At 43.8% G+C, this 26,987-nt stretch overlaps 2 protein-coding genes across 3 annotated transcripts in view; both read right to left on the reverse strand.

Annotated features, from left to right (window-relative positions):
* Positions 1-275: 275 nt before the first annotated feature.
* LOC129815166 (kelch domain-containing protein 7A-like) lies at positions 276-6,922 on the reverse strand. Its single transcript, XM_055868650.1, has one exon. The coding sequence runs from the start codon at positions 3,522-3,524 to the stop codon at positions 1,155-1,157; it is 2,370 nt and encodes a 789-aa protein (XP_055724625.1). The 5' UTR covers positions 3,525-6,922; the 3' UTR covers positions 276-1,154.
* A 2,202-nt stretch (positions 6,923-9,124) lies between these two features.
* LOC129815167 (immunoglobulin superfamily member 21-like) overlaps positions 9,125-26,987 on the reverse strand; it is a 309,353-nt gene continuing 291,490 nt past the window's right edge. For both annotated transcript variants that reach the window (XM_055868652.1, XM_055868651.1), the window contains exons 9-10: positions 11,847-11,885; positions 9,125-10,480 (exon numbers count right to left, since the gene is read on the reverse strand). In XM_055868652.1, coding sequence (XP_055724627.1) covers positions 10,398-10,480; positions 11,847-11,885 — 122 coding nt within the window. In that variant the 3' untranslated portion in view covers positions 9,125-10,397. The remainder of the gene's footprint in view (positions 10,481-11,846; positions 11,886-26,987) is intronic.

A 26,987-nucleotide genomic window follows, 5' to 3' on the forward strand; every position in this document is an offset into this window, starting at 1 on the left:
AACCCCACCTCTTCAAGGAATACCTAGGATAGGATAAAGCAATCCTTCTGCCCCCCCCCCCCCCCTTAAAAGATGTAGATGCACTATTGTAAAGTGGCTGTTCCACTGGATGTCATTAGGTGAATGCACCAATTTGTAAGTCGCTCTGGATAAGAGCGTCTGCTAAATGACTTAAATGTAAATGTAAATGTAAGTCTGCTGTCAGAAACGACACATCACACAGCAGAGCTCTGTTTGTTAGATTGTTGATGACTTATCATTGGAATCTGTAACTGTTGGAAGGAAAATCAATGTAATTTTAATAATGTTTAACCACATGACATAATAGCTAGCACATTGTTGCACAAAATGCTTTCAGTTTTTTTTTTCAACAGAGTTGTATGACTGCTTAGATAAGTAACCTTCAATGAAATCTGCATATTTCTTTCTTCTGTTGATTAATACTGTACAAATGTAAGGATACATATTTGTACTTTCATTACAGCCATTCGTTATTTTGGTACATGAATTACTCAACATGGTTCAGTGCTATCCGTATATCAACAATGTTGAAAACAACAGCAGAAATCAGGCGTATACTATGCTCCAATCTTGGAAGAGATTCAAAATTAGCAATTACTTTTGTTTATTGAAGCTCACATACATTATGCTGTAAGTCACAATCTTTTACATCATGTCATATTTATAGATCACATGTGGATAATTGTATTGAGTCCAGTCCTCTGTGTGAGTAATATTTGTTCCCTATATAGTAACCAACTGTGATGGATTATTACTATATTACCCCACTGCTCCAAAGCATTATGGCTAGAGTGAATTAACTTAAGATTTTTTTATGAATTATTACAGTGGAGAAAGTGCACATCTTGCATGATTTAGGAGTAATGTAGTGCAAGGCAGGAGAAAAATCAAAAGAACAAAACACCTTCACAATACATAGAATTTCTATGGCAGTGTACCCTAAATAAATCTAAACAAGCCGTAATCGAATTACCATTAATGATGTTAATATTTTACTTTCATTGCCTCTGATTAAGACAGCTGTGCTTCTCAGTAGGATACACTCAGCTCTGAAAAATGGCCTTGGTGCACAAGTAAATTAGATAGTCCCTCACTGCTCTGTCCTTGTCTGTGCTGAGGAGAAGCATTCCTGGTTACACACTGGTCTGGTGAGCCTTCGTATCAGGAAGTGAGAGGACAAACGGGAAAAGGATGCCCTTGGCTCCAGAGAGGACACTCAAATCATCCGATACAAATCTTGGAGAGATCTCATCAGCCAGGAAGCTCATGGTGAACTGGTGGCTCATGCAGTAGATGGTGTCGTCCAAGGCGACACACTGGAAGGCGAGGCATTGGTCAAGGCGTTTGGTGCAGCACTCGTACCATAGTCGTGCCACAGTGTGGTAGCGGTACACACTGATGCCTAGCTGCGGGCTGACATCAAAGCGATACAGGAAGTTCCTCACTCCCACTATCTCGGTGGTCCTCTCTTTGCTGCCTGTTATTGAGCTTTTCCTCCACACGTTGATATTTGGGTTGTAGCGCAACAGTGTGTATCTCAGTGTTCCTCCTAGAACAAAGAGCTCCCCGTTGCACACTGTGACATGATGGGCCACAGCAAATGTATCATTGGGCAGTGGGGCCACAAAAGTCCATCTGTCAGAGCGGGGGTCATAGCGCTCTACGGTAGACAGACACTCCCCTCCGATTGCATAGATGTAGCCCTGCAGGGCTACCAGTTTGCAGTGGCGCCTGGACTCGTTCATAGGACTGATCTCTTTCCAAATTGATGTTACGGGATTGTAGCAGAACACTCTCTTGGAAGGCTTCATCTCTCTATCTGCGCCCTGCTGGCAGCCCCCCACTGCTACAAATAAGTAGTTGTCCATAGTGCACATGGCACAGCCTTTGGAGATGACTTCCTGAGGGATGGGACACAGTGGGTGCCAGCTGTCTTTATAATCATCATAATAGTAGAGACCACTACATGGTATGTTGGTGACTCCCTGCTCCCTTTTTGTCCCTTGAGGACTACTCCCCACCCAGTCCTGAGGGCCCATGTTGCCTGCCATTAGGAACTGCCTTCCTCTCATATGCTGTTTCTGGATCTCATCCTGATCGCCTGCTCTCAGCCTCCCATACAGACCTGGGTCCCTGCGGATCTGGAGGTAGTTGTCAGACATCACTCTAAGAGCTGACTGCTGCAGAGGGGCCTGCCCATGCTTCTTAGACAGCTCCACCTCCACGCAGTTGCCCAAATCAACCTTGGCCTTAAAGATCTCCAACTCTGCGCTGCCCATGATTTCTGGAGGCAGATTTATACATTTGGCCCCAGCTATGGTATCTAGGCTGTGCTCCTCCCATGCACTGGGGTGCCTGGTGTCTGTGGTAGGACTGAGTGGGCTGACAGGGCTGGGATCCCCTGATGAAGAGGCCCGAGAGTGTGGCCTCAGTGGGGTTGAGGCTCTGGGTGTCAGAGGGGGGATCTGGAGCTCTGAATTTTCAGATGCTGTGAGGTAGCTGTCCTTGCGTATGAGTGCTCGCTTATTGGGAGATGTGGGCTCTGAACTAACTGGGGAGAACGGCCTCTGAATCAGTTCACACATGATGGGGCTCAGGAACAAGGGAGGCTTAGTGAGGCTGCTGCCACATCTTCCAAACTCCACCGACTGTGAGTCCAGTGAATTCCCCTCAAACAGACCTAATATGGAGTCTGTGATGAAGTGCGAGGAAGATTCCACGTAGTATTCATAAATCTTTCCTCGCACAATGCTCTGCTTCCCAGGTCCCTCCATCACGAGGTTGGCATCCTCCACTGTGATCTCTGCTTTTGAGAGGAAGGTGGAGTAGGCCCCATGCAGCCCCAGGTCTTGCCTCAGTTCCCTGCCCACACCCACACTGCCCTCCAGCCTCTGCAGAAAGCAAGGGGACAGACGGCCCGATGGGCTGGCCAGACCACTGTTTTTCGGATAAGGGAGTTTCAAGGTGGATCCAAATGTACAATTTCTGATCTTAATCTCAGCCTCTTCAACAAACATGGGGATATCTATCTCAGCCTCCTCAACAAACACAGGGAATTCTCCCTCCAACTCCAAGCTGTTGTCTTCTACATTTGATCCATCCTGCGGCGTAACCATTTCTTCAGTGTTTGCGAGCCCGCAAATATCTTTAGTCTGGGGCAATTCTCCTTCCCCTGTCCCTGTATTGGTGTTGTCAGGTGTCAGGTCATCCCTCACAGGGCTAATCTGTGAGTGGCCAGGCTGTTTGTCCCCATTGTTGCTGGAGTCATGTTTGGCTGTGCTTTGAGGCCGCAGTTCCATCTTGCAGTTCCGACAGATTCCATTGGGTGCTTCAGTGGGCCCGTCTGAAGGAGGCCTCACACAGAGCTGGGGTTTAGCTGCTGTACCCCTGGAGCTGTAGAATCTGTAAACCCAGGAGATGAGCAGCACAGCGGCCATGGAACACGTCAGCCTCCCCAGCAGGTGCATGTCAAACTGGACACCCAGCAGGTCTGCTAAGGGCATATCTATACGGACAAGTTGCCAATTTTAACAAACTTTTTGTCTGGGTATTTCTTTTCAGTGCATCTTAGCCAATGGTAGCCGGCACCCTGCGTGCTGCAGAGATCTGATGACTGTGTCTGTTCTCTCTTCTCTCTCTGGACAACATGTAAACTGATACCTGCAGCAACACTATTTGCATCCCTCACTGGAGGGGTGGGGCAGCGGTCACATTCTACTTGCAGTAGGTGATCATGTTTGCTCTGTCCTTCACTATGTAGAAAATATACTGGGATATTTTTTGACTCAACACAAGATGAGTTTACGATGTTGTTTACTGAGTAAGTATTTAAGTGTTTTAACAACTTGGAAACTACTGTATATCACCACAAGGTTAAACATGGATTCAGACTATTTGTGCTGTTTAACCTAATGTTTGCATTATGTGTAGGAGTGGCCTGGATCATATGTCTCTATTGACATATCACACTCCCTCTCCAGTTAAACACATGGCAGGTTGCTATCTGCTGAGAACAGGGTTTGATTAAGGCGTGCGAAAGGCTGATTGGAGGCATTTGAGGCCATAATTACCAGGATACAGTTGTTTGCACAGGCAAAAGCCAATAGCAAATGTCTCTCACTATGCAACACACACTATACAACACATTGGTTTTGGCTCAGCTACAGAGGGAAAAGAGACCAGGGGTGGTGTTCACATAAAATGTAACTATACATTTGGTAAAACTTCATTTGGATAGTCCATCTGTACACTCTTAGAAAAAAAGGTGCTTTCTAGAACCTAAAAGGGCTCTCCCCACAGGATATCTCTTCAAAGAACACTTTTTGGTTGCAGGTAGAACACTTTTGGTTCCAGGTAGAACACTTCTGGGTTCCATGTAGAACCCTTTCTACAGAAGGTTCTACATGGAACCAAAAATGGTTCTACCTGGAACCAAAAAGGTTTCTCCCTGGAACCATAAAGGGTTCTCCTATGGTGACAGCTGAAGAACCCTTTTGGAACACTTTTTTTCTAAGAGTGTAAGAGTCTAGGAGCGTGATCTACAGAGTATCAATAACATTTCAAATAACTATCTACTAACCCTTATCCTAACCCTAAAATTTACCCTAACCCTAACCTTTATTCTAAACCTAACCCTAACCGTAACCTTAGCAAACAGTTGCTTATCAACAGATAGTTTGTTGATAGTATGACAATCTGTAGAGCATCTACATATGGAAAATTCGGACTATCCAAATAATGTGTAACCATACATTGGTAATTTAAGCACAGACTTTTAGTTTAGAACGAAATGACTGTGTTAAAGTATTAATGATGTTGTAATTTCTATCACACTCCGATGAACACGTATTGTATCATGTAAGAGGGATGCAGTCAGACAACCGTCTGAGCCTCAATGCCAAAAAGGAGTGTTGACTGTATGACTCTGACAATATCATCCATATTTATAGACTAAATGGGCATACACACATACATCTCTGTCACGCTGGAGTCCTTTCGCTCAGTCACTGCAGTTGAGCTGTCAAATTTGAATTTGTGTTGCCGATAACGCTTGACTGAGGCCAGGGTCACAACAAAGAGCTGGTCCAGCAGCGATGCAGTGACACTCAGGGAGACGTGTCACTCAGGTAGCCATTTGAACAGTGTCCTCTGTGACATAGACACTATTTGGCCATCTGATAGCATAGCTTCCAGAGACCCGTAAAGGGATCTGGATTCAGCAGGCACGGTTAGTCGTGAATAATTCACTGGTGTGCCACAAAGGCAGCTCCTTCTCTTCTGTGCCTCCGCTGTCTCAGGTGTACCATTCAGGAGCACTGCAGAACAAAATGATTGCCAGCATGTGCAGTGTTGTGTGGAGACACTTTCACCTCTACCCCTCCTGTGATATCATATGGACAGGAAATGGGAAATGTAAACAGTTTAAACAGCCGTAACTATTTGAGGTGAACCATACTACTGCAAGCGTTATTCTTGGAGGATGGGTGGATTGTGTAATAGATTAAGATCAGGAAAGGGAGGCTATGGGGAAGTGAACGCTGTGGCTACATGGCTAGCAGGGTACGAAATAACCTTAAGGTAATTCTGATTACAAGTTTAGCACTGAAGTATGAACAAACAAAGCAATTGATGTGTTAATGTAATTCAAGCAAATATATTTACCATAAGCTATATTTTTTTCATTTGGTCTGAGCCCCTTTGAAAAAGCACTATGATGTACTCATGGAAAACTATTATTGCATACTTCACAAACATGATTACATTGGCAATCAGATATGCATGCCCTTCAAATAATGTGAACACAGCACAAATACATACTATAGAGCTAGGATGTCAAACAGTTTTCATAATTCAATGTGGTGTGCTTTAATTTGGTCTACTGTCTCTTTCATCATGGATGGCCTTTTGTCACGCCCTGACCTTAGAGATCCTTTTTATGTCACTATTTTGGTTTGGTCAGGGCGTGAGTTGGAGTGGGCATTCTATGTTTTGTTTTCTGTGATTTTCTATTTCTATGTTTTGGCCGGGTATGGTTCTCAATCAGGGACAGCTGTCTATCGTTGTCTCTGATTGGGAACCATACTTAGGTAGCCTTTTTTCCCACCTGTCTTTGTGGGAAGTTGACTTTTGTTTAGGGCACATAGCCTGTAGCTTCACGGTTAGTTTTTGTAGTGTTTGTTGTTTTGTTCCGCGTCATTTTTATCAATAAAGAGAAAATGTACGCTTACCATGCTGCCCCTTGGTCCTCTTTTGTCGACAGCCATGACAGAACTTCCCACCACCAAAGGACCAAGCAGGGTAGTAGAGAGGACTACTGGACATGGGAGGAGATCCTAGATGGTAAGGGACCCTGGAGGCAGGCTGGGGAGTATCGCCGTCCAACGGAGGACCTGGAGGCAGCTAAGGCGGAGAAGGAGTGTTATGAGGGAACAAGGCTGGCAAGGAAGCCCGAGAGGCAACCCCCAAATAATTTTTTTGGTGGGGGGTGGTCAGGTTGGAGACCTGGTTGGAGACCTGAGCCAACTCCCCGTGCTTACCGTGGCGAGCATGTGACTGGTCAGGCCCCGTGCTATGGGGTGATGCTTACTGTGTCTCGGTTGAGCATTCACAGGCCGATGTGCTCGGTGCCAGCATCCCGCATTTCCCGGGTCGAAGTGGGCATCCAGCCAGAACGGGTTGTGCCAGCTCTGCGCTCGAGACCGCCAGTGCGCCTCTATTTTCTCCACGGCCCAGTGTATCTGGTGCCTCGGCCAAGGAAGAAGCCTCCTGTATGTCTCCCCAGCCTGGTGAGTCCTCTGCCTGCTCCCAGAGCCAGGCCTCCTGTGTGTTTCTCCTCTCCAGAGACGGTCTCCAGTCCGGAGCCTCCAGAGACGTTCTCCAGCCCGAAGCCTCCAGAGACGGTCTCCGGCCCGGAGCCTCCAGAGATGGTCTCCAGCCCGGAGCCTCCAGAGACGGTCTCCAGCCCTGAGCCTCCAGAGACGGTCTCCAGCCCGGAGCCTCCAGAGACGGTCTCCAGCCCGGAGCCTCCAGAGACGGTTTCCAGCCCGGAGCCTCCAGAGACGGTCTCCAGCCCGGAGCCTCCAGCGACGGCCTCCAGTCCGAAGTCTTCAGCGAGGGTGCCCAGTCCGGGGCCCGCAGCGAGGGTGCCCAGTCCGGGGCCCGCAACGAGGGTCCCCAGTCCGGGGTCGGCGGCGAGGGTCCCCACACCAGAGATGCCACCAAAGTGGGGTGAGCCAGCGGTGGAGCGGGGTCTGCGTCCCGCACCTGAGCCGCCGCCGCGGATAGATGCCCACCCAGAGCCTCCCCTATAGGTTTTGCGGCCGGAGTCTGCACCTTTGAGGGGGGTACTGTCACACCCTGACCTTAGAGATCCTTTTTATGTCTCAATGTTTTCAACGATAGACAGCTGCCTCTGATTGGGAACCATACCCGGCCAACAAAGAAATAGACAAACTAGAATGCCCACCCCAATCACACCCTGACCTAAACAAATAGAGAAATAAAAAGGCTCTCTAAGGTCAGGGCGTGACAGTACCCCCCTCCAAAGGTGCGGACTCCGGCCGCAAAATCTGACACTATGAGAGAGGCTCCGGGGGGCCTCAGTGGCAGCGCCGGTTCGGGGCGTAGACCCCGATCCGCTTGCTGATCCCTCCGCTTCCGTGGAACCCGACCATGGATTGTCGCCGGAGGAACCGGACCGTGGATCGTCGCAGGGGACTCTGGACCGTGGATCGTCGCCGGAGGCTCCGGACCGTGGATCGTCGCCGGAGGCTCCGAACTGTGGAACGTCGCCGGAAGCTCCGGACCGGGGACTGTCGCCGGAAGCTCCGGACCGGCGACTGTCGCCGGACGCTCTGGACTGTGGAGGCAAACTGGAGGCCTGATGCGTGGGACCGGTACAGGTGGCATCGGGCTGATGACACGCACCTCAGGGCAAGTGCGGGGAGAAGGCACAGGACATACTGGACTGTGGAGGCGCACTGGAGACACAGTACGTATGGCCGGCGCAGGATATACTGGGCCGTGGAGGCGCACTGGAGGTCTGGAGCGTAGAGCTGGCACAACACGTCCTGGCTAGATGCTCACTTTAGCCCGGCAAGTGCGGGGTGCTGGCACAGGACGCACTGGGCTGTGAAGGCGCACTAGCGACACAGTGCGTAGAGCCGGCGCAGGATATCCTAGACTGAGGAGGCGTACAGGAGACCAGGAGCGCTGAGCCGGCACAACCCGTCCTGGCTGGGTGCTCACTTTCGCACGGCAAGTGCGAGGAGCTGGCACAGAACGTACTGGGCGCTCTGGAGACACATTGCGTATCTCCGCAAAACATGGTGCCTGACTGGTCCCACACTCTTCACTGCGACTGTCTTGCTCCAGACAGCAAACCATCCACTCTACTTCATCACTCCCCTCAACCATCTCACAATACTCTTCTTCGCTCTCAAACTCACCGCTCGGCTCCGCCGACCAACCCGTGTGCACCCCTCAAATTGTTTTCGGGGTCGCCGTTGGTCCTCCTTCGCTGCCTCCGCTGCCTCCGCCTGCTTCCATGGCAGGGTCTTGTCCCCTGCCATAACCTCCTCTCATGTCCATGATGTCCTCCACTCACTTTTCTCCCGAGCCCAGGATCCCTGCTCCTCCTGGCCATGCTGCTTGGTCCTTTGTTGGTGGGATCTTCTGTCACGTCCATTGTTAGAAGGAGACCAAGGTGCAGCGTGGTAGGCGTAGATTTTTATTTTATTAAAATGACACCGAAAAACAACAAAATACAAAAATGAACGTAACGCTAGGTGGAGTGCAGAAAGCAACTACACACAAACAAGATCCCACAACTGAAGGTGGGAAAAAGGGCTGCCTAAGTATGATCCCCAATCAGAGACAACGATAGACAGCTGCCTCTGATTGGGAACCATACCCGGCCAACAAAGAAATAGACAAACTAGAATGCCCACCCAAATCACACCCTGACCTAACCAGAAATAAAAAGTCTCTCTAAGGTCAGGGCGTGACAGGTAGGCCTATCTATCTTCCATAGTAAAGAGAGTAAGGCAGTTTACTATATGTAATTTAAAACACCCTCAGGTTGTAGAAGTAAAGTCAAGCCAGATTATTTGATAATCTCTCCATTTTAATACAGGTGATATGAAACAAATGCAACAACCCTGTTAGCACTCTGCTTCAGGTGATCATCTTCCTGAAATGGTGGCTAACATGATCCTACTAGGAAATGTCGGTGGGAAGAGTTACATATTGTACATAATGCAATGTCACTTAAGTATGTAACAAGTAAATAACTGGATTTACAGGCCAGTGACAATGAGATGCAGTGTTGACCACTGCAAAACACGAAAAGGAGAAAGAATGGTCAAACGTCACATGCACTACAAATCCAAAACGGCAGACATAAATGTAGGATATTTGCATTGTTTTTTCTGTCCTCATTTTCAAACTTGTCACACAGATGTAGAGACTGAATGAATGGAATCAGAAGGCTGTAAACTGTTCTGTCCTGACAGTCTATAGGATTATCTCTTGAAACAGCGATAAAGGATGAGAAAATACAAACAAAGGCTGTGAGCTGCTGCAAACCCTCCCAACTCTTCACCAACCAATCCTAACCTGAACCCATAAAACCTCTTTGATTATCTTCAATATTTACACAGATGTACACAAAATACACTCAAAAAGGAGATTTTCCATTTTCTCTTTGCGTTTAGTCCTCTTGTACATTCCAAGCCATCCAAGAAAAGAAATACCTGTATAGTGATAAAAAAGAATGTGCTCATTGAGCATTCACATTTGTTCCCAGTTGTTTATGTGTAGCTTAAAGATTGGGTACAACACAGCCCAGTGAATGGGACAACTGGTTTGCCCTCCCACACTGGTCGGTTCAGTGTCTCTCTTCACACTTGCAACATTTGAATATATCAAAACAAACCCAAATGCTTTTTATTTTCCTTTTTTAACAACTAATTTTATTGATCAACAGGCAGAGGTGTGACAAGAAACAAAAAGAAGGTGTGGTCGGGGGAAGGGGTATACTGGAGGTCGTTATTTCTCATGTTCAGTAAGTTTTTTTCTTTATATTATAATCTTTCTTATTATTTCATTTCAAAAACAAAGTGGAGGCCCATCGGGTGGTGGCACTGGTTCCTGAAAGACTGATGCATGGAGGGCCGGTTGGATGACTGGAAAAGGCTTGCAGGACTGTGTGGTGTGGTTGTATGTGTGTCTGTTTGTGGTGTTGTGGTATTTGGGCTTGTGGTATGTGGTGTGTGTATGTGTGTTGGAAAGGCTTGGGATTGCTTGTGTGTGTGTGTCTCTGTGGGTCTACTGTGTGTTGTGTGTGTGTGTACAGAGTGTGTGTTGGCTGGGAGGGTTCACGTCAGTTCCACAGTCACTGTGAGGGCCAGGGACAGCACCATCCATATTAGTCCAACTACATCCATGCGAGGGGCTCCATCTGCAAGGGCCAGAAAAAGAGAGAAGAGTCAGATACAATCCCTATTTATAATTGCCAGTCACGAGACACACACACACAAAAAAGTTTTTTTTTAAAGAAGACGAAACAGACTTTAATCTCAATAAAAACACTGATTGGTCAGTTAGTTCTTGGTCAGGTCATAATTTCCTTTCTACGTAATAAAAATGAATGCAACCAAATCATGTACTGCCAGAGCAGATCTGGTCAGATATTATGTCCCGGTAAAGCCTTTCAAATCAAGGGCAATTGGAAATCCTGGCTCTCTGCTTTTATGTCAACTTAACCACATTCTCCACTGATGTTAATGATGCTAAACATGATATTCCTTCTAGAACTATAATTGTAATAGTCTTCCGCTTTCCGCTTGTTTAAGTAGGATTGCAATAAACAACTACTACGGGCCACTGCCCCACTTCCCATGCGTCTCTATACCTCAGTTAATTTCCATTATCATCAATATTCTAAAACATTTGTTAGGACAGCGAGAGGGTTGAAACTCTGACAGAGATGGATGGTGGCCCTTAAAAGGTATGTGGTTTGTTGCTGTTCTCTGCAGTGGCCTCTGTGCTGACTGACAGATAGGGTGGACATCCCACACACACAGAGGGAGGAGTTGGCAGATCAGCCACTGAGCGATCAGACACGTGTGTGCGGCGATCTCTCAGGGCCATGTTCTACACCGATTTGACTTGCATGCGAGGCATATCTGCGCCTCGCTCTGCGATCGGTACCTTCCACGCTGACCTGATTCTGTCCTTGCTGTGGCAAACCTGCTCCTGCCGGATCATTTGCATATTCAAATTTACATCCGTAAGATATGGCAAGCAACGCAGCAGAGAGAGAGAGAGACTGAGAAAGAGAACCCTCATATCCCTCTGCGCTTTTTTTGACAATCCCTCATCTTAACATATGATAATTGGAGGCCCTGCAAATGAGGCCCCACAGTGAGGATGAAACAACCCTGATCTCACAGTTCTCACAAATGTATAAAAGTGGATAGTGACTGAAGGAGTATTGTATCTGAACATAGGGGGAGAGATTTCTGGTTCAATTGTTCTTATCTTTTTGGAGGAATTGTGTTGATGATAGAATGACAGACATGTGTTCACCTGTCGTCAGTTTGTCTATCCATCAAAGCCTAACCAAAAAGTAGCTAGTAGCTAGTCATTTGTTACTGTCCCATTTTGGATACAGATTGCATGCTTGTCGTCTCAATTGTATTCAAATACATCTTCAAAAATGTGTGAGAAAAACAACATTCAAACAAACAAAAAGGAGAAATGCTCTTTAAGAGACTACAATATAAACTTTCTCTGTGAGTGGTCTTCATAGGTGCCATACTTACTGTTTGGATTCTGAGTGTTTTTCATCATGGCAGGATTTTCTGTTGAAAGAGATGAAGGGAAAACAGAGAGAGGGTAAACAGAAAGAGAGAGAGAGATATTGCTTTAACACTGTACAGCCATAATATGATACTATTCCACTAAAAACTTTGAGAGTGTAATGTTTACTGTTCATTTTTCATTGTTTATTTTACTTTTGTTTATTATCTATGTCACTTGCTTTGGCAATGTAAACATATGTTTCCCATGCCAATAATGCCCTTTGAATTGAATTGAGCGAGAGAGAGAGAGAGAGAGAGAGAGAGAGAGAGAGAGAGAGACACACAGACAGACAGACAGACAGACAGACAGACAGACAGACAGACAGACAGACAGACAGACAGCGATAGAGACAGAGAAAGGGAAAAGAAGTGAAGAGATGATGAGAAAATAGTGAGCTGACATGGGTAGGGGGTTTAACCTGTTGGGGATGGGGGCGCTGTTTAGACTATTTATGCTAATGTGGCTAATTTTTTAAACGGCTTCCCACAAAATCCTTGATCGTACAATATGCATATTATTATTATTATTGGATAGAAAACAGTCTATAGTTTCTATAGGAGTTGAAATTTTGTCTCTAAGTGGAACAGAGCCCATTCTACAGCAATTTCCCTGACATGGAGTCAGATTTGAGAAACGTTGGCCACTTTTCTGAAGTCATTTAAACGGGCACTGTCGTTGCTATGACTATACGGACACTTCTTACGTCTTCCCCTGGATGCCTTTACGTGATGACGATTCCAACGGGCTCGATTGCTCGTTCACAGGCACTACAAATGAAAAAAACCTTTAGCTAGCAAGTCTTTTCTTGCTGCGTAACGCGCGTGGAAGACACCGACCCTCTCCTGTTCCAAGCATTAGTTTAGCCTGTTATATTTCTCCGGTCATCTTTTCACTCGTTATAGGAGTTACAAACATCACAAAGTAGTTAATTTAAAGCGTTTTATAGCAATTTATATCCGTTTAGTGCGATTTTGGGACATTTATTTTTGCAACGATGTGAAAAGTTGGGAACGCTTTTCAGTTCATCCCGAACGTAGTTGACATTTCCACATGGCAAGAGGACAGCTTTCCACCAAAAGACGATTTCTCCCAAGAAAGGATCCTTTGCCCAAGATACTGATGGAAGAACAGCTCAAGGTAGGACATTTTTATTATGATAAATCGTGTTTCTGTCGAAACATTTTAGTGGCTTAGGACGCCATGTTTTTTGACGTAGCTTCGCTTGGCGCAAACTGTATTGAAAAGTAAGGATAAATTAAAAAATGTAATAACGCAATTGTATTAAGAATTAAATTGTCTATCAATCCCTGTCCACCCTATATTTTTTAGTCACGTTTATGAGTATTTATGTATAAGAGTAGATCACTGTCTAAGTGGCGCAAGGACGTTTTCTTTACCAGCTTGTCTACATTTCACATTGTCTAACCATGATTTTGGTGGCTAAATATAAACATTTTCGATCAAACTGTATATGCATGTTGTAATGTGATGTTACAGGAGTGTCATCGGAAGAATTCTGAGAAGGTTAGTGAAAAAATTAATATCTTTTGGCGATGTTGACTTTTATCGCTCACTTTGGCTAGAATCAATGCTGGGCTGCTATGTGCTATGTGCTACGCTAATATAACGATTTATTGTGTTTTCGCTGTAAGACACTTAGAAAATCTGAAATATTGTCTGTATTCACAGGATCTGTGTCTTTCGATTCGTGTATGCTGTGTATTTTTACGAAATGTTTGATGATTAGTAGTTAGGTAAACACGTTGCTCATTGTAATTATTCTAGTCCATTTGTGATGGTGGGTGCAATTGTAAACTATGCCATATACCTGAAATATGCACTTTTTTCTAACAAAACCTATCCCATACCATAAATATGTTATCAGACTGTCATCTAATGAGTTTTTTTGTTGGTTAGGGGCTATAAATATCTTAGTTTAGCCGAATTGGTGATGGCTACTGGTGTTGGTGGACAAATAAAAGATGGTGGAATATGCTAATGTGTTTTTAGGTAATAGATGTACATCTTTACATATTGTGTCTTCCCTGTAAAACATTTTAAAAATCGGAAATGTTGACTGGATTCATAAGATCTGTGTCTTTCATTAGCTGTATTGGACTTTAATGTGTGAAAGTTAAATATTTTAAAAAAATATTTTTTTTGAATTTCGCGGCACTGGTTTTTCAGTGGGGGGGGGGGGGGTGTGCCGCTAGCGCCACGCTGATCCTAGACAGGTTAATGAAGCTGAACTCTACGTTCCTTAAGCTCATATTAAATGACATCCCCCTGGTGAGCCTGTATTAATAGAGCTGTGAACAATGGACTCTCTGGTAAGTTAGAGCAGCAGTTAGGTCGGGCAAGAGGGCAATAGCAGAAAAGAAACTGCTGCTCTATTAGCATCCACATGCGATTTCCCTACTCAGTACACAAAGACAGAGATAAATCAGTGTGTTTGTGACAGCCAGCCTCTTCACTGCTGAGTAAGACCTTTAACCTGTTGAGGACAGAGGGCGCTGTTTTCACTTTGGGGGAAAATCGTGCCCAATTTAAACGGCCTCGTACTCAATTCTTGCTCGTACAATATGCATATTATTATTACTATTGGATAGAAAACACTCTCAAGTTTCTAAAACCGTTTGAATTATATCTGTGAGTAAAACAACTCATTTTCCAACAAACTTCCTGACAGGAAGTGGAAAATCTGAAATCAATGCTCTGTTCTAGGGCCTGCCTATAAATGGGCTTCATATATATCAGTATACATGCACTTCATACGTCTTCCACTAGATGTCAACAGGCAGTGAGAGAAGAAATGGAGTGTATAACTTGATCTGGGGTCGAATAAAAGCTCTCGGCATGACGTGTCACCAGTTTCCTGTTTTCTGGAGAGCGCGTGAAGGGACCTGGTTTTGCCTTCTGAAAAGCTGTCGTTATAGAAGACTAATATCTCCAGCTTTGATTTTATTTGATACATGTGACAATATCATCGTAAAGTATGTTTTTTCAATATAGTTTTTTTAGATTATTGTTATTTATTTGGGACGTTAGGCGTGTTGCGTTGTGTGCCTTTGTTCAGAAAGGAGAGCTTCGCGCTACTTTGCTAGCTTTCCGTGCTAATTGACTGGAGAAGAGGACATTCTAAATCCAAACAACGATTGTTCTGGACAAAGGACCCCTTGTACAACATTCTGATGGAAGATCGTCAAAAGTAGGACCCATTTTATGACGCTATTTCATATATCTGTCGAACATGTGAAATAGTCGCTTGCGCCCAGAGTTTGGGTACTCTCTCGCTATAACTAAACTGGATGTCGTAATGAAGTTATTTTTAGAATTCTAACATGGCGATTGCATTAACTTGTGCTGATAGCACTTTGTAATAATGACGTTCCCAAATTAAACTGCCTCGTACTCAATTCTTGCTCGTACAATATGCATATTATTATTACTATTGGATAGAAAACACTCTCTAGTTTCTAAAACCGTTTGAATTATATCTGTGAGTGAAACAGAACTGGACTTAGAGCAATTTTCCTATGTGGATGTGAGAATGCCAAATTTTGCAAGCTGCTCTGAGATCTGTTTATAAATCTGCCTGTCTTCTATTGGTTGAGATGCACTGCATACGCCTTCCCCTGGATGTTAGCGAATAGGGAGACTTTAAATGGAGTCTCTACGAAGATCTGAAAGGTTATAAATTGCTTGGCAAGGACGTGTCTGGTCTTTTCCCTCTTCGCTCTGACGCACTGAGGACCTTGGCATATTGTACTAGAACCTTCGGTTATAGCTCTTAGAAATTTCCGGCTGTGTTTTTATTCGATATAGGCTTTAAAGACATCAAAATGTTGTTATTTATTATTATTTTTTATTTTTTTTAGCCCCTTTTCTCCCCAATTTTCGTGGTATCCAATCACTAGTAATTACTATCTTGTCTCATCGCTACAACTCCCGTACGGGCTCGGGAGAGACGAAGGTCGAAAGCCATGCGTCCTCTGAGGCACAACCCAACCAAGCCGCACTGCTTCTTTAACACAGCGCGCCTCCAACCCGGAAGCCAGCCGCACCAATGTGTCGGAGGAAACACCGTGCACCTGGCCCCCTTGGTTAGCGCGCACTGCGCCCAGCCCGTCACAGGAGTCGCTGGAGCGCGATGAGACAAGGAAATCCCTACCGGCCAAACCCTCCCTAACCCGGACGACGCTAGCCCAATTGTGCGTCGCCCCACGGACCTCCCGGTCGCGGCCGGCTGCGACAGAGCCTGGGGGCGAACCAAGAGACTCTGGTGGCGCAGTTAGCACTGCGATGCAGTGCCCTAGACCACTGCGCCACCCAGGAGGCCCCATAATGTTGTTATTTTAAACCGAATTATATCAGTTTATGTCAGTATATTGCGATTTTCGGGTATTTATTTTCGTGGCGTTCTAGGGAGTTGGGTATCTCTCTCTCACATGCTAATGTTTACTGCTAATTGCAACGTTGAAGAGGACGTTCTACAACCAAGCAACGATTCTTTTGGACAAAGGACACCTTTCCCAAGATTCTGATGGGAGTTCATCAAAAAGTAAGAACTATTTATGCTGATAATTCGTTGTTCTGTTGAAAAATGTCAAATGCATAATCCGCCATTAATTGCAGTGCAGCCTCGCTTTAACGCACGCTGTATGTTGAAGTAACGTTAATTTTAAAAATGTAACACAGCGATTGCATTAAGAACTAATTTGTCTTTCATTTTCTGTCCAACCTGTATTTTTTAGTCAAGTTTTGGATTAGTTACTGATTAGAATAGGTGCCTCTCCAAAGATTTCTCCCGACATTTTCTGGGCAGCTTTGCTACTTTTCTCATTGTATAACCACGATTTGTGCCGCTGAATATGCACATTTTCGAACAAACTCTATATGCATTGTGTAATATGATGTTATAGGACTGTCATCTGAAGAATTCTGAGAAGGTTAGTGAAAAAATTAATATATTTTGGTGGTTTATACGTTATCGCTATTTTTGGCTTGAATCAATGCTGCTGTGGTGTTTGCTATTGTGGTAAGGTAATATAACGCTATATTGTGTTTTCGCTGTAAAACACTTTGTTTGGCTGGATTCACAAGATCTGTGTCTTTCATTTGCTGTACGCTGTGTATTTGTAAGAAATGTTTTATGATGAGTAATTAGGTAATACACGATGGTCGCTGTAGTTATTATAGTTGCTTTGGTGAGAGTTGTGATGGTGGCTGCAATGGTAAACTATGATTTATACCTGAAATATGCACATTTTTCTAACAAAACATATTTATTGTATAGCATATCTTCTTCAGGCTGCAGGGTGAATATTGAAAAAACTGGAAAATATGCGCACATTTTCAAACGGCCTCTTAAGAAATTTTTGATATTCCAATATGCATATATTTACTATTATTGGATAGAAAACAGTCTATAGTTTCTAAAAACGTTTGAATTATTGCTCTAAGTTGAACAGAACTATTTTTACAGCCCATTTCCTATCCAGAATTGAGATTTCCAAAATGCGATGTCTCTCTTTAAGACCTTGTCTATAAAAGGTCATTACACTTAGGACCGTAGAAACACGTCACACGCCTTCATCTGGGTGTAATGCGGAAGTGAGAATTGAAAGGAGTCGAATATCTTGTCCATGGACTGAATATCACACCTTCTTGTGAGACCTGCGCAGTTAAAAAAAAATTCCGGGCGCGAGGCAGAATTTAGACTCGGCTCCTGGAAGAAGCTCGATAACGGTGAATATGATCTCTTGCTACGATATTATTTGATACATGTCACAAAATCATCCTAAAGTATGTTTTTTCAATATACTTTAATTATATTATTGCAATTTATTCTCGACTTTAGACGTGATGTTTTGGAAGAATTTTTTGAAGACAGAAAGATTAGCGCCGCACAGCCGTGGTGCTTGCTAACCAAAGACGGAAATATTTCGTTCTGGAACCCAACTAAAGACTGTACTGGACATTGGACCCCGTTACAACATTCTGATGGAATATCAACAAAGATAAGGACCCAATTTGGGATGCTTTTTCATATATCTGTCGAACTGTTCTATGCTAACTGTGCTAACTGTGCTACGCTAGCGCTTGACTAGAATCAATGCTGCTGTATGCTAGCTTATGTTGTTAGCTAATATAACGAGATATTGTGTTTTCGCTGTAAAACACTTCAAAAATCGGAAATATTGGCTCTATTCACACGATATCTGTCTTTCATTAGCTATCCACCATATGTTTTTCTGAAATGTTTTATGAGGTGTAATTAGTAGTTGACGTTGGTGTCTGTATTTTCTCTGGCTACTCCCGTCTGATTTCAGACTGTAGCTATGCTGTAGCATTTATGGTAGCATCAATGTAAAACTGATTTATAGCTAAAATATGCACAGTTTATGAACAAAACATAGATTTATTGTGTAACATGTTATATGACTGTCATCTGAGGTAGTTTTTTCTGGGTTCTTTAGGTTGGTTTTAGGTTATTTCGGTTGGCTTGTGCATGCTACTTGAATCATAATTCATACATCATAATCATAATCATACGTGTCTGTCCACTTTTGTATTTGGTGGTGAGCTAACATAAATATATGTGGTGTTTTCTCTGTAAAACATTTAAAAAATCGGACATGTTGGCTGGATTGACAAGATGTTTATCTTTCAAATGCTGTATTGGACTTGTTAATGTGTGAAAGTTAAATATTTAAAAAAAATAGATTTTGAATTTCGCGCCCTGCAGCTGTTGTCATTTTCGTTCCGACATCGGGTTTGCAGCCCAAACAGGATATGTTATCAGACTGTCTTCTGATGAAAGTGTTTCTTGGTTAGTGGCTATTTATATCTTCATTTGGTCGAATTTGTGATAGCTACTGATGCAGTAAGAAAATGGTTGTAACGGTATTCCTCCTCCTCTTCATCTTCGGAAGAGGAGGAGTATTGAGGGAACCAAGGCGCAGCGTAGTGAAAAGACATAATTTATTTAACAAAACACGAACTTGATTAAACTAACAAAAACAACAAACGGTGTAGACAGACCTAGACGACGTACTTACATAAAACAAGAAAACGCACGAATAGGAACATAGGCTACACAAACCGAACAAACCGTAAACAGTCCCGCGTGGTGTACAGACACAGACACGGAAGACAATCACCCACAACGAACACTGTGACAACGCCTACCTAAATATGACTCTTAATTAGAGGAACGCCAAACACCTGCCTCTAATTAAGAGCCATACCAGGCAACCCAAAACCAACACAGAAACAGAAAACATAGAATGCCCACCCAACCTCACGTCCTGACCAACTAACACATACAACAAACTAACAGAAATAGGTCAGGAACGTGACAATGGTGGAGTAAAAAAAGTGGTGTCTTTTGCTAACGTGGTTAGCTAATAGATTTACATATTGTGTCTTCCCTGTAAAATATTTAAAAAATCAGAAATGATGGCTGGATTCACAAGATGTGTATCTTTCATTTGGTGTCTTGGACTTGTGATTTCATGAACATTTTATTATATGATATCCCTGTGGCTTTAGGCTAGGCTATGCTAGTCAGCTTTTTTGATGGGGGGGTCCCGGATCCGGGTTTGTGACTCGTTAGAGGTTAAGAACTAGTGTATCTATAATTTCCTATACAACATGTATTTTCTAGTAACGTCTATGAATAGTTATTTTGTCAGAATAGTTGAGTGTCATAAAAACATCCGCACATTCTGGGAAAAAGATGCTACGTTAGCACAATGTTTAACCACTGATTTCAGCTCTACATATGCACATTTTCGAACAAAACATAAGTGTATGTATAACCTGATGTTATAGGACTGTCATCTGATGAAGGTTTATGAAGGTTAGTGAAAATTCATATATTTTGCTGGTTTATTCGCTATCGCTAACGTGCCTATTGCTATCGCTAACGTGCCTTGATAAATGAATGCGGTAGTGTGGTAGGCTATTGTAGTAAGCTAATATAATGCTATATTGTGTTTTCGCTGTTAAACACTTAAAAAATTGGAAATATTGGCTGGATTTACAAGATGTTTGTCTTTAATTTGCTGTACACCATCGATTTTTCAGAAATGTTTTATGATGAGTATTTAGATATTTGAAGTTGGTGTCTGTAATTACTCTGGCTGCTTCGGTCCTATTTGTGACGGTAGCTGTGATGGTAGCTGCAATGTAAAACTGATTTATACCTCAAATATGCACATTTTTCGAACAAAACATAGATTTATTGTATAACATGTTATAAGACTGTCATCTGATGAAGTTGTTTCTTGGTTAGTTTGGTTGGTTCTTGGTTAGTTAGGTTGGCTTTGTGCATGCTACCTGTGCTGTGAAAAATGTCTGTCCTTTTTTGTATTTGGTGGTGAGCTAACATAAATATAAGTGCTGTTTTCGCTGTAAAACATTAAAAAAATCGGACATGTTGACTGGATTCACAAGATGTGTGTCTTTCATTTGCTGTATTGGACTTGTTAATGGTTGAAAGTTAAATATTTCTAAAAAATATCTTTTGAATTTCGCGCTCTGCCTTTTCAGTGGAATGTGGGAGGAGTTCCGCTAGCGGAACCCCGGTGCCAGACAGGTTAACTTATTTGGGGTAGGGGACAGTATTTTCACGTCCGGATGAAAAGCGTGCCCAGAGTAAACGGCCTGCTACTCAGGCCCAGATTCTAGGATATGCATATTATTAGTGGATTTTGATAGAAAACACTCTGAAGTTTCTAAAACTGTTTGAATGATGTCTGTGAGTATAACATAACTCAAATGGCAGGCAAAAACCTGAGATAAAATCCAACCAGGAAGTGGGAAATCTGAGGTTTGTAGGTTTTCAACTCATTCCTTATCCAAGATACAGTGGAAATTGGGTCATTTTGCACTTCCTAAGGCTTCCACTAGATGTCAACAGTCTTTAGAACCTTGTTTGATGCTTCTACTGTGAAGTGGGGGCGAATGAGAGGAGATTGAGTAAGGTCTCTCCCAGAGCTGGGAGCTGACCATGCGCTGACCATGCGCGTTCATGTGAGAGTTAGCTGCGTTCCATCACATTTCTGAAGACAAAGGAATTCTCCGGTTGGAACATTATTGAAGGGTTATGTTAAAAACATCCTAAAGATTGATTCTATACATCGTTTGACATGTTTCTACGGACTGTAACGGAACTTTTTGGACTTTTTGTCCGAACTTTCCGCTGGACTTGCACGTGCGTCGTGAGTTTAGATTGTGTACTGAACGCGCGAACAACAAGGAGGAATTTGGACATAAATGATGGACATTATCGAACAAAACAAACATTTATTGTGTAACGGGGATTCCTGGGAGTGCATTCTGATGAAGATCATCAAAGGTAAATGAATATTTATAATGCTATTTCTGACTTATGTTGACTCCAACATGGCGGATATCTCTTTGGGTTGATTTGTCGTCTGAGCGCCATACTCAGATTATTGCATGGTTTGCTTTTTCCGTAAAGTTTTTTTAAAATCTGACACAGCGGTTGCATTAAGGAGAAGTGGATCTAAAATTCAATGTGTAACACTTGTATTTTCATCAATATTTATGATGACTACTTCTGTAAATTGATGTGGCTCTCTGCAAAATCACCGGATGTTTTGGAACTACTGAACATAACGTACCCAATAAACTGAGATTTATGGATATAAATATGAACTTTACCAAACAAAACATACATGTATTGTGTAACATAAAGTCCTATGAGTGTCATTTGATGAAGATCAAAGGTTAGTGATTAATTTTATCTATATTTCTGCTTTTTGTGACTCCTCTCTTTGGTTGGAAAAATGGCTGTGTTTTTCTGTGAATTGGCACTCACCTAACATAATCGTTTGGTTTGCTTTTGTTGTAAAGCCTATTTGAAATCGGACACTGTGGCTGGATTTACAACAAGTGTATATTTAAAATGGTGTAAAATACATGTATGTTTGAGGAATTTTAATTATGGTGGTAGGCCTGATCACTGGAAAGGTGAAACGGCCAGGACAACAACTTCTCCCTCAACATCAGCAAGACAAAGGAGCTGATCATGGACTACAGGAAACGGGGTGCCGAGCACACCCCATTGACATCGCCGGGGCTGTAGTGCAGCGGGTCGAGAGCTTGCTTCCAAACAGCCACAAGAGCATTAGTGAGGTTGGGCACTGATTTTCAACCTCATTTTCATTTCAATTCATCCCCAAGGTGTCAGGGCTCTGTGCAAGCCAGTCAAGTTCTTAAACACCGATCTTGACAAACCATTTCTGTATGGACCTCGCTTTGTGCACGGGGGCATTGTCATGCTGAAACAGGAAGGGGCCTTCCCAAAACTGTTGCCACAAAGTTGGAAGCACAGAATCATCGAGAATGTCATTGTATGCTGAAGCGTTAAGGCTTAAGAGGGTGTGAACGATGCTGAATGTCAAACCTCACATGCACTACAACTCCAAAATGGCAGACATACTGTAATGTAGGATATTTGTAAACTATTTCACATTTTTCTACATAAGACCGAATCGAGGCGGTCGGTCACATATATTTTTTACATTGTCAAAAAGTAGAGACTCAGATCTACAAAATGGTATATCATACACTGCATTTTCGAAGAACAATGGGGAAGTAATTCTGCTTTGAAAGTTGATAAACTTGTAAACGCATTTTGATTAAAAAAAATAATAATTACGTTCAAACGGCTCTCCTGTGAAGTCGTGACTTGTGACATACGCCTAGTTTCCTGAAACCCGTCACATATATAGTGTATCATGTTCAGACACACCAACACAGTCGTGAAGAGGGCACAACAACGTGAGGTTTTCCCCCTCAAGATGGTTTAGCATGGGTACTCAGATCCTCAAAATGTTGTACAGCTTCACCATTGGGACCATCTTGACTGGCTGAATCATCGCTTGGTATGGCAACTGCTTGGCATCTGACCACAAGGCCAAACAGAGGGTTGTGCGTACGGCTCAGTACATCACTGGGGCCGAGCTCCCTGTCATCCAGGAGCTCTATACCAGGGGATGTCAGAAGAAGGCCCTAAAAATTGTCAAAGACTCCAGCCACCCAAGTCATAGACTGCTCTCTCTGCTACCGAACAGCAAGTGGTACAGATGCAAGTCTGGAACCAACAGGACCCCGAACAGCTTCTACCCCAAGCCATATCACTGCTAAATAGTTAGTTAACAAGTCACATACGTTGTATGGACTTACTCTGTGTGCAATACTAGTGTTTAACATGATTTTTTAATGACTACCTCATCTCTGTACCCCACACATACAATTATCTGAAAGGTCCCTTTGTCTAGCAATGAATATCAAGCACAGATTCAACCACAGAGACCAGGGAGGTTTTCCAATGCCTCGCAAAGAAGGGCACCTATTGGTGGAAAATAAAAAACGCAGACACTGAATATCCTTTTGAGCATGGTGTAGTTATTAATTACACTTTGGATGGTGTATCAATACACCCAGTCAGTACAAAGATACAGGCGTCTTTCCTAACTCAGTTGCCGGAAAGGAAGGAGACCCCTCAGGGATTTCACCATGAGGCCAATGGTGACTTTAAAACAGTTACAGAGTTTAATGAGTGTGATAGGAGAAACCTGAGGATGGATCAACAACATTGTAGTTACTGCACAATACTAAAATAATTGACAGAGTGAAAGAAGTAAGCGTGTACAGTATAAAACTATTCCAAAACATGCATCCTGCTTGCAACAAGGCACGAAAGAAATACTGCAAAAAGCTATTAACTTTTTGTCCTGAATACAAAAGTGTTATGTTTGTGGCAAATCCAATACAACACATTACTGAGTACCACTCCATATATTCAAGCATTCAAGCATAGACACTGGCAAATTAATTCACCTTTCAGCAGGGCAATAACACAAGGCCAAATCTACACTGGAGATGCTTTCCAAAAAGACAGTGAATGTTCCTGAGTGGCCGAGTTACAGTTTTGACTTAACTCTACTTGAAAATCTATGGCACGACCTGACAATGGTTGTCTAGCAATGAACAACAACCAATTTGACAGAGCTTGAATACTTTTTAAAATAATAATTGGCAAATGTTGCACAATCCAGGTGTGGAAAGCTCTTAGACTTACCTTGGAAGACTCACAGCTGTAATCGCTGCCAAAGGTGCTTCTACAAAGTATTGACTCAGGGGTGTGGATAATTATGGAAATGAGATATTTCTGGTTTTCAATTTCAATACATTTGCAAACATTTCTAAAACCATGTTTTGACTGTCATTATGAGGTATTGTGGGTAGATGGGTGAAAAAAAATAATATTGAATACATTTTGAATTCAGGCTGTAACACAACAAAATGTGAAATACGTCAAGTGGTATGAATACTTTCTGAAGACACTGTATGTACATATCTTCCTCAATTACATCATACCCCTGCACATAAACTCGATACTGGAACCCCATGTATATAGCCAAGTTATAGCCAAGTTATCTCATTGTGTATTTATTATTACTATTATTATTACATATTATTACTTTTTGTATTATTTATCCATTTTCTTTCTCTCTGTATTGTTGGGAAAGGCCTATAAGTAAACATTTCACTGTTAGTCTACACCTGTTGTTTACGAAGCTTGTGACAAATAACATTTGATTTGATGAGTCACTTCAGTGTAATCACCTAGGGTGCGTGGATATGTTCATGATCAAGATATGAGTACTGCTTTCTGCCAGAGGAGAGTCTCAATAGCATGCCATCCTTATACTCTGTTATACCTGATGATGTATAATGAACAGTTTGCCAAGAGAGCAGAGCTCCAAATATCCACTCTGCCCCTGGAGAGTGAACATACTGGTTGAATCAACGTTGTTTCCATGTCATTGTTAAATGAAGTTACACCGAAGTAATGTGGAATAGATGTCGAATTGACGTCTCTGCCCAGTGGGAAGTGTCCCATTTCAAGGCCGCGGGGGACGGTTTCAAGGTCACTCAATCACCATTCTGCTCCTCTAAACATGAGTGGAAGCCATCTACACTAGGACAGAGACAAAGACACACAGACAGCCAACATTCTGCACGTAGCATCAGGGTGTTAAATAGGCATTAGTATTCTTTCTACCAAAACGCTCCCAAAGGTAACACCTTCCCAAAGTGGCAGTTTCCCTACCACATTTTTTAAACATTGCTCACTGGAGGATGTCAGGGTGCGGATTTATCAAATGATGGACAGAGAATTTGTTAATGGCAGTGCAGGCAGATTACTGTGCGGAATGGCCTTCTCTGCTGAATGGACCTGAGCTGATTTACCGTCTGATTGTCCTGCGTCAGCTACACACATGTCCTGTGCATATGTTAACCCTGGAAACTAGCCCTGGAACATAACAACAGAGTTAGGCTCCAATATATATATATATTTACAATGGGGAGAACAAGTATTTGACACACTGCTGATTTTGCAGGTTTTCCTACTTACAAAGCATGTAGAGGTCTGTAATTTTTTATCACAGGTACAATTCAACTGTGAGAGACGGAATCTAAAACAAAAATCACATTGTATGATTTTTAAGTAATTAAAAATTACTTAATTTTTGCCCAACGACAGCTCCGAAAACTTTATTTGCAATTACAGAGATCATACGTTTCCTGTAGTTCTTGACCAGGTTTGCACACACTGCAGGAGGGATTTTGGCCCACTCCTCCATACAGACCTTCTCCAGATCCTTCAGGTTTCGGGGCTGTCTGTAACGGCTCTCTTTCGGTGAGTGAGTTGACCAAGGCTCAGCGGGTGATGAATACATAATGTTTTATTGACAAGACGGAAAAACACGAAACGAAATACAACTTGAAATTATTAACAAAATAACAAAACGAACTAGACAGACCTAAACTATGAACTTACATGAAATGAGGAACACATAAACAGGAACGACCGAGACGAGACAGTACCGTGTGGTGCAAAATACACAGACACAGCGACAATCACCCACAAACAAACAGTGAGAACAACCTACCTTAATATGACTCTCAATTAGAGGAAAACGCAAAACACCTGCCTCTAATTAAGAGCTATACCAGGCAACCCAAAACCAACATAGAAACAGAAAACATAGACTGCCCACCCAAAACTCACGCCCTGACCATCACACACATACAAAACAACAGAAAACAGGTCAGGAACGTGACAGAACCCCCCCCCCCTCAAGGTGCGAACGCCGGGCGCACCAGCACAAAGTCCAGGGGAGGGTCTGGGTGGGCATCTGACCACGGTGGTGGCTCAGGCTCCGGACGCTGTCCCCACACCACCATAGTCACTCCCCGCTTCTGTATTCCCCTCCCAATGACCACCCTCCAACTAAAACCACCTAAATGAAGGGGCAGCACCGGGATAAGGGCCAGCACCGGGATAAGGGGCAGCACCGGGATAAGGGGCGGCAGGACCTGGCTGAGGGACTCTGGCAGGTCCTGGCTGAGGGACTCTGGCAGGTCCTGGCTGAGGGACTCTGGCAGGTCCTGGCTGAGGGACTCTGGCAGGTCCTGGCTGAGGGACTCTGGCAGGTCCTGGCTCTAATGGCTCGTGGCAGACGGATGGCTCAGAAGGCGCTGTGCAGACGGATGGCTCAGAAGGCGCTGTGCAGACGGATGGCTCAGAAGGCGCTGTGCAGACGGATGGCTCAGAAGGCGCTGGGCAAACGGATGGCTCAGAAGGCGCTGGGCAGACGGATGGCTCAGAAGGCGCTGGGCAGACGGATGGCTCAGAAGGCGCTGGGCAGACGGATGGCTCAGAAGGCGCTGGGCAGACGGATGGCTCAGAAGGCGCTGGGCAGACGGATGGCTCAGACGGCGCTGGACAGACAGATGGCTCAGACGGCGCTGGACAGACAGATGGCTCAGATGGCGCTGGGCAGACAGATGGCTCAGACGGCGCTGGGCAGACAGGCAGTGCAGAAGGCGTTGGGCAGACGGCCGACTCTGCCCTGCTGAGGCGCACAGTAGGCCTGGTGCGTGGTGCCGGAACTGGAGGTACCGGGATGACGGCACGCACTTCAAGGCTAGTGCGGGGAGCAGGAACAGGGCACACTGACCTCTCGAAGCGCACTATAGGCCTGGTGCGTGGT

This window comes from Salvelinus fontinalis, chromosome 18 (genome assembly GCF_029448725.1).
Source record: "Salvelinus fontinalis isolate EN_2023a chromosome 18, ASM2944872v1, whole genome shotgun sequence".
NCBI lineage: Eukaryota > Metazoa > Chordata > Actinopteri > Salmoniformes > Salmonidae > Salvelinus > Salvelinus fontinalis.

Bases quoted from the DNA above. Each gene is read 5' to 3' on its own strand.
- LOC129815166 (XM_055868650.1), bottom strand. From the start codon at position 3,524: ATGCCCTTAGCAGACCTGCTGGGTGTCCAGTTTGACATGCACCTGCTG.